General features: G+C 37.0%; 1 protein-coding gene across 2 annotated transcripts in view; it reads left to right on the top strand.

Moving 5' to 3' along the window:
* Window positions 1–12,730, top strand: part of LOC150079802 (uncharacterized) — a 215,908-nt gene that overhangs the window by 104,388 nt on the left and 98,790 nt on the right. For both annotated transcript variants that reach the window (XM_090382543.1, XM_090382544.1), the window contains one exon: window positions 9,779–9,937. In XM_090382543.1, coding sequence (XP_090238669.1) covers window positions 9,779–9,937 — 159 coding nt within the window. The remainder of the gene's footprint in view (window positions 1–9,778; window positions 9,938–12,730) is intronic.

Below are 12,730 nucleotides of genomic sequence, written 5' to 3' on the forward strand. Positions count from 1 at the left end.
TCGAGATGGCTACAAATGATTGACACATGCGCTTCCCCAAAAAAAAATTCAGAAACCCCGGACTTCATTTTGAATAACCCTGTATAAGTTGACAGGGGATAAGAAAGTCATATAACGTAACTCGAAGGTAATATTCGATACCGAAATACATATATATAGTGTTATAACTGCATTGGGATATGTTGGTTGAGTGGGAGAAGATAGAGGGTGGTAATCAATGAGTGCTGCTCTTTGTGGACTAATTTATTAGTGGAGTCCCACAGGGTTCGGTGTTGGGTCCACTGTTGTTTTGTATATTTATCAATGATATTGATGAAGGTATATCAGGCTTAGTATTGAAGTTTGCAGATGATACAAAGGTTGGCAGGGTTGTTAATGACAGTAATGGCAGTGTGTTACTGCAACAGGATCTAGAAAATTTGGGCAGATGGGCTGAGAAGTGGCAACTGAAGTTTAACATTGAAAAATGCAAAGTACTGCATATGGGTAGAAGTAACCCCAGAGAAATGTACCAACTGTGTGGTACTACACTTAAGGAGGTAGAAAATGAAAAAGACCTGGGAGTAATTGTGCAGTCATATGTGAAGTTTTCTGAGCAATGCAGACAGGCTGCCAGGGCAGGTCATGGGGTGTTGTCAATGATATAAAGGAATTTTGTTAGCAGGGAAAAGGAGGTGATTGTCCCTCTTTATAAGGCAATGGTCAGGCCACGCCTTGAGTACTGCATACAGGTCTGGAAGCCTGATTTTAGGAAGGATGTAGATTTGCTTGAGCGTGTACAGAGAAGGGCAACAAGAATGGTGAGAGGAATGAAGGGATCCTCTTACTAGGAGAGGCTTAAGTTCTGCAAATAGCAGTGGCTGGAGACTAGGCACCTGCGTGGTGATCTGATTGAGGTGTATAAAGCGTTGAATGGGTCGAGCACTCTGAATTCTGATGGAATCCTTCCACTTGTTCAGATTACAAACCTAAGGGGGCATAAATTCAAATCAAGAAAAGACAGATGTAGAATAGATGTGCGGAAATTTGCCTTTAGCCAGCGGGTGGTTAATTGCTGGAACAAACTTCATCTGTCATTGTGGAAGTTGATAGGTTAAATAAATTTGAGGAGGAACTGGACAAATATTTAGAGGGGATTGTTTTGTAGTTTTTTTTTTTTTTTTTTTTGGCTGATGCTGCATAAGCTCATATGCTTGCTTTCTTGCATCACATGCCACTACTACTGTTACATAGGGCAGATATCATCCTTTAAGGGCACAAAGGGTGATATTGTTGTATACGTTGGCACTAATGATATTAAGAGTAGGAGACCAGCAGAATTACTTAACAAGTACAAGACAATGCTGAAAAAAAGTTGTGAGTTAGGGTTGAATTTGAAAGTGTCTGCAATTCTGCCCAGACACGATAGGAGGGAGTACAGCAGACTCGATTAACCGGGATCGGATTACCCGGGACACTTCAAGACTCCAAATTAAAAAAAAAAAAAAAAAAAGAAAAGTAAAATCAACCAGAAGTCAAAAAATTTAAGTAATAACTAGAATAGGTATAAACAGATATTTTCAAGTTGTAAATAAGTGACAAGCGGCATTATAAGTCATCATTGAGAGATTAGTGTGCCTATTATCTTGCAATCCTCACTGTCTTCACATCCGCCGCTCAAAAAAAAAAAAAAAAGAGAGAGACCAAATGTTTAGTTTGTTTTAGTGCGTCGCATCGATTGTTATGTTCCTTTGTAGTGCAAAAGGATAAATTTTGTTTCGTTATTTATGTCAGGGATGTCGGAATTTTTTTATAGTAAATTTTTTTTGTTTGTTTGTTTAGAAGTCGCGAAAATGATGTGTAAATGCAAAAGAGCTGCATTTTCATTTAAACCAAAACTTGAAATTATTCAAAAGTTTGAAAACGGCGTATCTTTTAAATCTCTAAGGAATCATTATAATATGGATGTATGAAAATGGCCAAACGTTAACAAGTATCGCACGGAATTCAGATTTGTCAATAATAATAAAGTAGCAATATGTTATTAGTCATTCCCGAGTTACGTAAAACTTGACGAAGTAAGAAGTCCTGGAACGTATCTCTTACGTATGCCGGAGACTTTTGTATTTTTGAAAATTCATTATCCGGGATTTGTTTTTTACCATCTATCCCAGAAAATCGAGAGTCTACTGTATATGATGAGAGCCTTGTCGATCAATTCGGCCCTGGAGAGATTGTGCAAGGCTCAAGGGATAGAATTTTTCTCAGCCTGGTCTGTGTTTGCTAACAGGAGAGACTGCTTCTACAGGGATGGGATACACTTAAATAGAAAGGGTGCAAGAATATTTGCTGATGCTATCGAGGCAGAGTTAGGTGGTCAGAAAACGGCTAGCTTGGGGGGGGGATACACGGACTAATAGATTAACTATTAGTCCGTGTATCCCCGGACTAATAGAGTAGCCGCTGGCAGAGGTAAAAGTGATTCTTGCACTGCTTCTATTGAAATGCAATTGAGCAGCAGCCTGGAAAGCAAGGCAATGAGAATTTCCAGGACTGCTGGGAGTCACAGTGGAACAAGTAAATACATGGGCTGTGTTAGGATAACTAAGAGTAGAAATAGGTGCATGTATACTTGCATGTACACCAATGCTAGGAGTATAGTTAATAAATTCGATGTGCTTGAAGTGCTAGTCAAGACATCAAAGGCAAATATTGTTTGGATATCACAGACATGGTGTCACACAGACATAAGAAGTGCAGAACTGGAACTTGGGGAGTACAATGTGTACAGAAAGGAAGACAGGACAGGAAGGGAGGAAGAGTTGTAGTAGTAGTAGTAGTAGTAGTAGTGGCACTTGATGCAAGAAAGCAAGTGTAGGAGCTTATGCAGCATCAGCCAAAAAAAAAAAAAAAAAAAAAATCACACCATACCTTCCAATTGCCTGTCCAGTTCCTCCTTAAATTTATTTAACCTATCAACTTCCACAACGACAGATGGAAGTTTGTTCCAGCAATTAACCACCCGCTGGCTAAAGGCAAATTTCCGCACATCTATTCTACATCTATCCTTTCTTAATTTGAACTTATGTCCCCGTAGGTTCGTATTCTGAACAAGTGGGAGGATCCCATCAGAATTCAGCGTGCTCAACCCATTCAAGGCCTTATAGACCTCAATCAGATCACCGCGCAGGTGCCTAGTATCCAGCCACTGCAATTTGCAGAACTTAAGCCTCTCTTGGTAAGAGAATCCCTTCATTCCCCTCACCAATCGTGTTGCTCTTCTCTGTACACGCTCAAGCAAATCTACATCCTTCCTAAAATGAGGCCTCCAGACCTGTACGCAGTACTCAAGGCGTGGCCTGACCATTGCCTTATACAGAGGGACAATCACCTCCTTTTCCCTGCTAGCAAAATTCCTATATATCATTGACAAAACCCCATGACCTGCCCTAGCAGCCTGTCTACATTGCTCAGAAAACTTCATATCTGACTGAACAATTACTCCCAGGTCTTTTTCATTTTCTACCACCTTAAGTGTAGTACCACACAGCTGGTACGTTTCGCTGGGGTTACTTCTACCCATATGCAGTACTTTGCATTTGTCAAGGTTAAACTTCAGTTGCCACTTCTTAGCCCATCTGCCCAAATTATCTAGATCCTGTTGCAGTAGCACACTGCCATTACTGTCATTAACAACCCTGCCAACCTTCGTGTCATCTGCAAACTTCGACATTAAGCCTGATATACCTTCATCAATATCATTGATAAATATACAAAACAACAGTGGACCCAACACCGAACCCTGTGGGACTCCACTAATAACATTAGTCCACGAAGAGCAGCACCCATTGATTACCACCCTCTGTCTTCTCCCACTTAACCATCCTTTTATCCATTGTAGCAACTTACCCTTAATACCATTCTGCTCCAATTTGTACAGTAGTCTTCCATGCGCAACAGTGTCAAAAGCTTTCCTGAAATCCAAGTATATGATATCAAAATTATTTTTTGCATCCAGTTCCTTTGTGACCACATCATAATAACCAATCAAATTTGTCAGACAAGACTTTCCCTTAACAAACCCATGCTGTGTCTGAATTATTGCTGCAGTCTTGTCTAGATGATCCTGCAATGCATCTTTAACTAGTGACTCCATTATTTTACCCGGAACAGAAGTTAAACTAACTGGTCTGTAATTATTCGTGTCACCCTTCGAACCTCCTTTGTGAATTGGGGATACATTTGCACATCTCCAGTCCGTGGGAACCTCCCCTGAATCCAAGGATGCTCTCATAATTATGGCTAAGGGTTTGCTTAGTTGCTTTGCCGCCTCCTTTAATATAACTGGATAGATCCCATCCACCCCAGGTGCCTTTCTTATGTTTAACTTCAACAATTTCTCCTCCACTTTGCTCTCAGTTATTACAAAATCATTAAGCACACTGCTACAATTTGATAACCTTCTTCCATTTTCAAACTGTAATGATTCCTCACGTGTGAATGCAGATGCAAAATACTCATTCAGTTTGTTTGCTATCTGAGCAGGATCATCAACAGTCGAACCATCGATGTCAAGTGGACCAATCATATTCAGCCCCTTCCTTTTAGAGTTTATATAAGTAAAGAAATCCTTGCTGTTTTTCTTAGCATCTTTTGCCAAAGATTTCTCGTAATCCGCCTTTGCCTGCCGAACCACCTTTGTGACCTGATTACAGACTAGCTTATATCTGCTACAGGCTTCTGCGTCGCCTGATAATTTATATGCATCCCATGCATTTTTCTTCTCTGTCACGAGTCTCATTAGTTCATTTGATAACCATTTAGGCCTAAACCTTGAACAATATTTCTTCATCGGTATGAAAAGTCTAGTAGCTTCCACGATTAATTCCTTGAATGCTTCCCACTTAGAATTCACTGTTTGTAACATCGTCAGTCGATCCCACTGTACAGAATTTAAAAACTGTTATGCTGTTAGTTAAGAAACATATAAAATTTAAGGAAGTGCATCCAATTGATGTTGGTGGACAATGCAATGTTGAGTCTGTTTGGAGTGACATAAGCACTGGGAAAAGAAAAATGAGAGTAGGTGTGTGTTATAGGCCTAATGAATCTGATAAGTATAATGAGCAATTGTGCAGAGAAATAGATTGGGCCAGAGAAATAAATTAGTGTCTTATAATGGGGGATTTTAATTTCCAGGATACTGACTGGAATTTGTGGGTTGATCACTCACACACTAGCAAGTCTTTTGTGGATTTATTGGATGATTGTTTTCTACAGCAGCACGTTCAGGAGGCAACTAGAGGGAGTAATACTCTTGATCTGATTATCAGTAATGCAGATTCTTCATGCATCAAGAATCTGCAGATAAAGGAACCACTAGGTGGCAGTGATCACAGTGTGCTGAAGCGGGATTTACTCAAAGAGGTAACTACCATCAAGAGTAAAGGGAAGGGTTTTTGCTTTCGTAAAGGTGACTACGGTGGTCTGAGAGTGTATTTAAATTCTGTACGGTGGAACCAACTGATGATGTTACCAACAGCAAATTCAAAATGGGAAGCATTCAAAGAATTAATCTTGGAAGTTACTAGGCTTTTCATACCAACAAAGAAATATTGGTAAAGATTTAGGCCTAAATGGATGTCAGATGAACTAATTAGACATGTGGCAGAAAAGAAAAATGCATGGGATACATATAAATTAACACGTGACACAGAAGCCTATGATAGATATAAACTGATCTGTAACCAAGTTACAAAGGAGGTTAGGCAGGCGAAGGCAGATTACGAGAAATCTTTGGCAAAGGATGCAAAGAAAAACAGCAAAGCGTTCTTTACTTATGTAAACTCTAGAAGGAAGGGGATGAATCAGATTGGTCCACTTGATATCGATGGTTCAACTGTTGATGATCCTGCTCAGGTAGCTAACAAACTAAATGAATATTTTGCATCGACATTCACACATGATAAGTTATTCAGGTAGGGGATGCCAGAGGTGTATTCAACTCTGGCAGTAAGCTAGATAATCTTGTAATAACTGAGAGTAAAGTGGAGGAGAAATTGTTGAAGATAAACACAAGAAAGGCATCTGGGGTGGATGGAATCTATCCAGTTATATTAAAGGAGTTGGCAAAAAGAAGTAAGCAAACCCTTAGCCATAATTATTGAGAGCGTCTGTGGACTCAGGGGAGAGGTACCCATGGACTGGAGATGTGCAAATGTGACCCCAATCCACAAAGGAGGATTAAAGTGAGACTGATAATTACCGACCTGTTAGTTTAACTTCTGTTCCAGGGAAATTAATGGAGGCACTGGTTAAAGAAGCATTTCAGGATCATCTAGACAAGACTGCAGTTATAGCTTGGACACAGCATGGGTTTGTTAAGGGGAAGTCTTGTCTGACTAATTTGATTGGATACTATGATGTAGTCACAAAGGAACTGGATGCAAAGTTATTTGTAAATACATCATATATTTGGATCTTAGAAAAGCCTTTGATACTGTTGCACATGGAAGACTGCTGCACAAATTGGAGCAATGTGGCATTGGAGGCAAATTGCTGCTATGGATAAAGGGATGGTTGAGTGGGAGAAGACAGAGAGTGGTAATCAATGGACACTGCTCTTCGTGGACTAATGTTATTAGTGGAGTCCCTCAGGGTTCAGTGTTGGGTCCATTGTTGTTTTCTGTATTTATAAATGATATTGATGATAGTATATCAGGCTTAATGTCCAAATTTGCAGACGATACGAAGGTTGGCAGGGTTGTTAATGACACTACACTGCTGTAACGGAGGCGCCTCCGTAGCCAGGTGGAAAGGAGCAGCAGTACGTAGCACACGCTTCTTGATTAGACCGGGGTTTGAACCCATCACCACCGCATATCCCGGAGCAATATGGCCTTAGTTGCTATTGCTCCTAGAAACCAAATAACAAACAAACAGCTGCAACAGGATCTAGAAAAGTTGAGCAGATGGGCTGAGAGATGGAAAATGAAGTTTAACATTGACAAATGTAAAGTACTACATATGGGAAGCAGTAATCCTAGAGTAACGTATCAACTCTGTGGTACTATACTGACAGTGGTAGAGAATGAAAAGGACCTGGGGTAATTGTGCAGGCAGATATGAAGTTTTCTGAGCAGTGCAGATGGTCTGCAAGAGTAGCTCATGGAGTCTTGTCAATGATATACAGGAATTTTTCTAGCAGGGATAAGGAGGTGATTATCCCGTTGTTTAAGGCAATGGTCAGGCCACACCTTGAGTACTGTATACAGGTTTGCAAAGCTCATTTTAAGAAGGATGTAGAGCTGCTGGAACAAGTACAGAGAAGGGCAACAAGATTAGTGAATGGAACAAAGGGTTGCTCTTACGAAGAAAGGCTTAAGTTTTGCAAATTACAGTGTCTGGAGACTAGGCACCTGCGAGGTGATCTGATTGAGGTGTATGAAGCCTTGAATGGGTTGAGCATGCCCAATGCTGATGGGATTCTTCCTCTTGCTCATGCCTGAGAGGGCATGAATTCAAATTGAGGAAAGGCGGTTGTAGGGTAGATGTGCAGAAGTTTGCCTTTAGCCAGCGGGTGGTTGATTGCTGGAACAAACTTCCATCTGTCATTGTAGAAGTTGAAGTTGATAGCTTAAATAGATTCAAGGCAGAACTTGACAAACATTTGGACACACATTGCGAGTGGATGGGTGAAATAAGGTTTTTTTTTTTTTTTTTTTTTTTCGGCTGATGCTATATAAGCTTGCTTTCCTGCATCATGTGCAGCATTTCCTGCTAATGCTAACTGATGAAATCAAGGTTACTGTTTCATGATTATCCTCTCTGGGTGTCTGCCTCATTGTGTGTACTTTGAAAGATAACTAAATCAGTTTAGATGAGGCTACTAGAAAAAAAATTAAAATTTTTTAAAATATTAATTGATAAAAAATATTTTAATTTATGAAGTCAAATTATTAATTACTGATCAGCAATTTATAAAAAATTGGTGAATATATTCATAATCGCTAAGGAATTTTTTTGTAATCTAAAATTAACTGTAGTACAAAATGCAATAACAAAGAAAAGGTAACATTGATTACAGAAATGAAGTATCTCTTGACACTAGAAATAAAATTAAAAAGTTAAAAGTGGGAAATTATCTCAAGAGTTTCCTACTTAAAAAAAAATATATTTTACAATTTTCTTAAATTATAACATTTGTTGAACTTTTCTCAGTCTGTGTTACAGCTACAGAAATAACATAACTTTCTTACGTAATTATTAAATTAATGTAGGATCACAAACTAGATGTGATGTTTTCATGATCCAGTGTCCTTACTACAGTGCTTCAAAGAACATAAAATGTTGGATGAATGCCAAGAGAATAGTTGCCCCAAAAATCATGTGAAATGTCTATCGTTCAGCAGCTTCTGAAAAATGAAAAAATTTCTGTCTGTAAATTTCAAATAATTCATTGTTTTTTGTAGATGAATTATAACATATACCACAGTAATTCCAGCCGACCGAACTAGCCAGGTGGGTAAAGTGCCTGCCTGGCAACCCAAAGGTCGCGGGTTTGAATCCCACTTTGGCTTGGATCAGAGTAAAAAATGCAAAAACTTTGAGAGGTGCATTATGGCCACAGAAGCCGATGCGCCAACAATTAACAAAAAAAAAAAAAAAAAAAAAAAAAAAAAAGTAATTCCAAAATCTGTGCGCTGTTGTCACCATTTGCTTAAGGGAAGTGATTTTAATTTATCAGTGGATCCATTCACTTTATAACATAAGTGGGTACATGGATGTACCCAATCCTTTAACCTGGCAGTGGTGGTGACAAAAAACTGAGTTGCAAAGACAGTGATGTAGGACCTGACAGGTGTTAATTTTATTTTTAATTTCTGGAAAAAAATTTGAATTTTTTTTCTTAATTCTGCTTTTACATTACCATTATTTCATCTATTCATCTTTTCTGAATGGATTGTGATATTTATTGTGTGTAACTTTTCATTTTTAATAAAAAATGTAGTAATTTTATTGTTATTTAAAAAAATATATTTTGTTGAAAATGAAAAAAATATATATATTTTAGACATGAATATATTAGTCCCATCCATTTTTCAGTTGAAAAGACCATTATGCATGTGAAATTTTACTTGTAGCATGGCCATTTATGAATATTTTTCATAATAGTGGCAGTTAAAAATAAAATTTTTGCACCCAGCTGTTAAGCAGCTTTCATTGTAGCTATTAATGAATATTTCTCATTATGAGAGGACAATTGGGGTTGGGGTAAGAAATTTCTGATGGAATATACTATACTGATACTCTTTTTCAAAATCTTGTTTAAACAAAAATAACCCATATAAAATTAATGAAAAACTATTTAAATAGTAATTTAAATATACAAATAAATTAACAGTTCTTTAACCTTCATAATTTAATATCTTGCTTAAACTTAATAGCCGTAGTATGAAAGTTCTCAAAAGATTTATCTCCTAAAAGGCTACAATAATATTATTAAAATTTCCAATAGGAGGCAGGTTCTGTACTGTAAATCAATTAGAACTTAAGAACAGAATATTGATATTTTTCTAAAAAGTTATGTTCATAGACAACAACGTTATTGGATTGTGTGTGAGAGAGAGAGGGAGAGAGAGAGAGATAAAAAATAAAGTTGTGGTAATAAAAATTAACTACTAATTCATATTTTGAGGGAATTTTTTATAAACTACAGTTAATTACTTTCTACATTACAGTATATTATGTTAAGTAATATTAAAGTAATTCTTATAAAACACCATTCATTTTTTTTTAGAAACATGAGCATATCTGTGCCTCAGCCACCATCGCCTGTACCTTCTGCAGTGCCAAAATTTTTCTGCAAAATTTGGATGACCATATAGCTAATAGCTGTCCTGAGATGAAGGTGAACTGTTCACATTGTTTAAAGGCATTCAAAAGGAAAGACATTGAAGTAAGTTGATCAAAAAATCTTTCATTTCATAGCTTAATAGTAAAGTTTTTGTATGTATTTAATAGTAGATCTGTGTAGTAAAACTGCATTGTAGATGCAGTTATGAAAGTTTAAAAAACTTAGATCTTCATTTATGTTTTTTTTTTTTTTTTTTAGATTTATACCAGTTTACCTCTGTAAACACTATCCTTATAATGCTAAAATCTTTTCTGCTTTATCAAATTGTGGCATAGTTTTATTTCACTGGTCATTCTCGAGCAAGAAATTGGATAATGCCAAAAAATTGCTATGACCATGCTAATTAACATCGATCAGAAATGAACTACATGGTCCTTCAATTTTGATAATTGATTATAATTGAAACTCAGAGTGACTTTATTTCTCTTTTGGACTTGAATTGGTTTAATTTCAGAAATATTTGAAAGTAGTGGGCAGTTCTGCACTGAATTTCAAAATTATTGATAAAATTATTTGGTTATTAACTGCAAAATACCTTAAGATAAAGATGGATATGGATGGCTAAACATTGGCTGATTTTAATATATAGATTTTTGTTTCAATAGAAATCTGTCTTATTGCTGTCTAATTATCATTTATATAACAAACTTTATTTTCTAGATCACAAAGTTGATTCCTTTTCCAGAACCTCTTGCTCTCTATCTCTACATGGACAGTATTATGCATTGAATAACTAAAAGTAAATTGCAGCCACTCCCCTACTTACGTAAGTCGGGGAGTGGCTGCAATACTGCAGAACTCTACATAAGTCAGAATTTCCCTAAATGCTTATGCAGCACTTGCAATTTTGATTGAAGCAAAAAAGAAATGTTTAACAAATATGTAAATAGAAATATTTATTCAATTTTTTTATCTCGTGCAGAAAAAATGACAAAAGTGTACAAAATTATAAAATTACAAAAAGAGAGAGGAGACAGAGATAATGTCAGCAAGTTTTGCCTTTTGAGCATCATTGCCAGAATTAAATCTCCAGCTAATAAGTACACTGCTGCGGAAGTTGAGAGCTGTGGAGATTTAGGAGGAGTTTTTTTTCCAATGCATCACAAAATTTCTGTGCAGCTGCAGAATCGGCACTGGCAATTTCACCGCATACTTTAATGTTTTGGAAACCAGCATAATGCTTGAACCTATTAATCCACCTGTTTCTTGCCACGAACTTGGCTTGGGGTTCGGCATACTTATCTTTAATATCTTCATAAATACTTCTTCGTTTTGCTTGAATGGCCATTGGACTCAGGGGCACTTGCTTCTGAATCTGATTTTCCATCCATAGTATTAATAGCTTCTCCATCTTCGATATAGAACCTGAACACTGTTTTGTGATCACTGTTGATCTTAAATGCATTGATCCTTTAACATGTTCTTTTATACGTGCACTGTCCCTTAAAATAGTATTCACTGTTGAAGCAGCAAGACCTAATTCCATGCCACCGCCCCATAGCCAGGTGGGCAGGAGCAGCAGCAGTGCGTAGCACACGCTTCTTGATTAGACTGGGGTTCGTGACCACCAAATATGGAGATTGCAGTTGGGTCAGGGAATGACCACCGCATATCCCCAGAGCAATATGGCCTTAGTTGCTAATGCTCCTAAAAACCAAATAATAATAACCTAATTCCATGCAATAGATGACAAACTTTGTCCTGCTTCTTACTTTGTCATCTTCACTTCTAAATCAATTTTGTTTCGTTTCCTAGCACTGCCAGCACTTGCATTTTCCCTTCATTGTAATAAGTAAATAGGAATGGAGAGAAGATTCTGAAAATGTATTTATGATTTTTATATGATTGAATATTTCAGTGAAGGGGAACTTATTTCACCATAATACTGTAACGTAAAAACCCACAGAATTCCATCTTTTGGTATTATCGCAAATGCAGTAAGATAGAGTTTACTACCCGTTTATAATAGATTGCTTGTTTTGTTGTTATTTGGTTTTTAGGAGCATTAGCAACTAAGGCCATATTGCTCCGGGATATGCGGCAGTCATTCCCTGACCTTTCCGCATCCTCCATATTTGGTGGTGACAGGCTCGAACCCCTGTCTAATTGCACTAACAGAAAAGCTCAATAAACTGGAAAGTTCAAATTGTTTTTATTGTTTTTTGATAGTGACCTCCAGAAATGTGTTTTAGAAAAATATCACAAAGGCTTTCAAAATTGATTCTTATAACAGAACATATGATAATGATGAAAGTGTAGGGCAATTTCCATTATGAAAATGACCTTTTAGAGAGATAAATACCTTAGTTATATAGCAAAAATTTCAACTTCCAAGATCTTGGAACGAATTTACCAAAAAAAACAATGTGTTATTGGGTTCACATTACGATATTTTCATGATACCTCCATTTATTCCTACGGGATGCAAAATATGTTTCCATGATTTTTTTAAGTTTGGGCTGGCTGGTAAAAACTTATGTAAAGTCAAATTTCCATTAGTCGAGTAAAGAAGAGTAGCTCTCCAAAAGCTGTTTTGTGTAATTTAAATTTTATAATTGATTTGAGTAGAATTGTTCTTCACTCATCGTTTTTTTTTTTTTTTTTTAGTTTTCAAATTTATTGCACATATAAAAGAAAACAGTAATCTATGCCATTTTAGTTTTTGCAGTGTTTAGCTAGTGTCAACATGTTATGCATCCTTAATATCACTTGGCTAATACCAAAAGGTGGTAGATGACTCTCATCAACCTGTGCAATACCACCACTTTGCTTATTGGAGGCTTGAAGTGGTGGAACCCATGTTTAGTCTCTAGAGCTAAGTTCCGGTCAACCCTT

Source organism: Mastigoproctus giganteus, chromosome 10 (assembly GCF_048544385.1).
Source record: "Mastigoproctus giganteus isolate SK-2022 chromosome 10, ASM4854438v1, whole genome shotgun sequence".
In the NCBI taxonomy this organism is placed as follows: Eukaryota; Metazoa; Arthropoda; class Arachnida; order Uropygi; family Thelyphonidae; genus Mastigoproctus; species Mastigoproctus giganteus.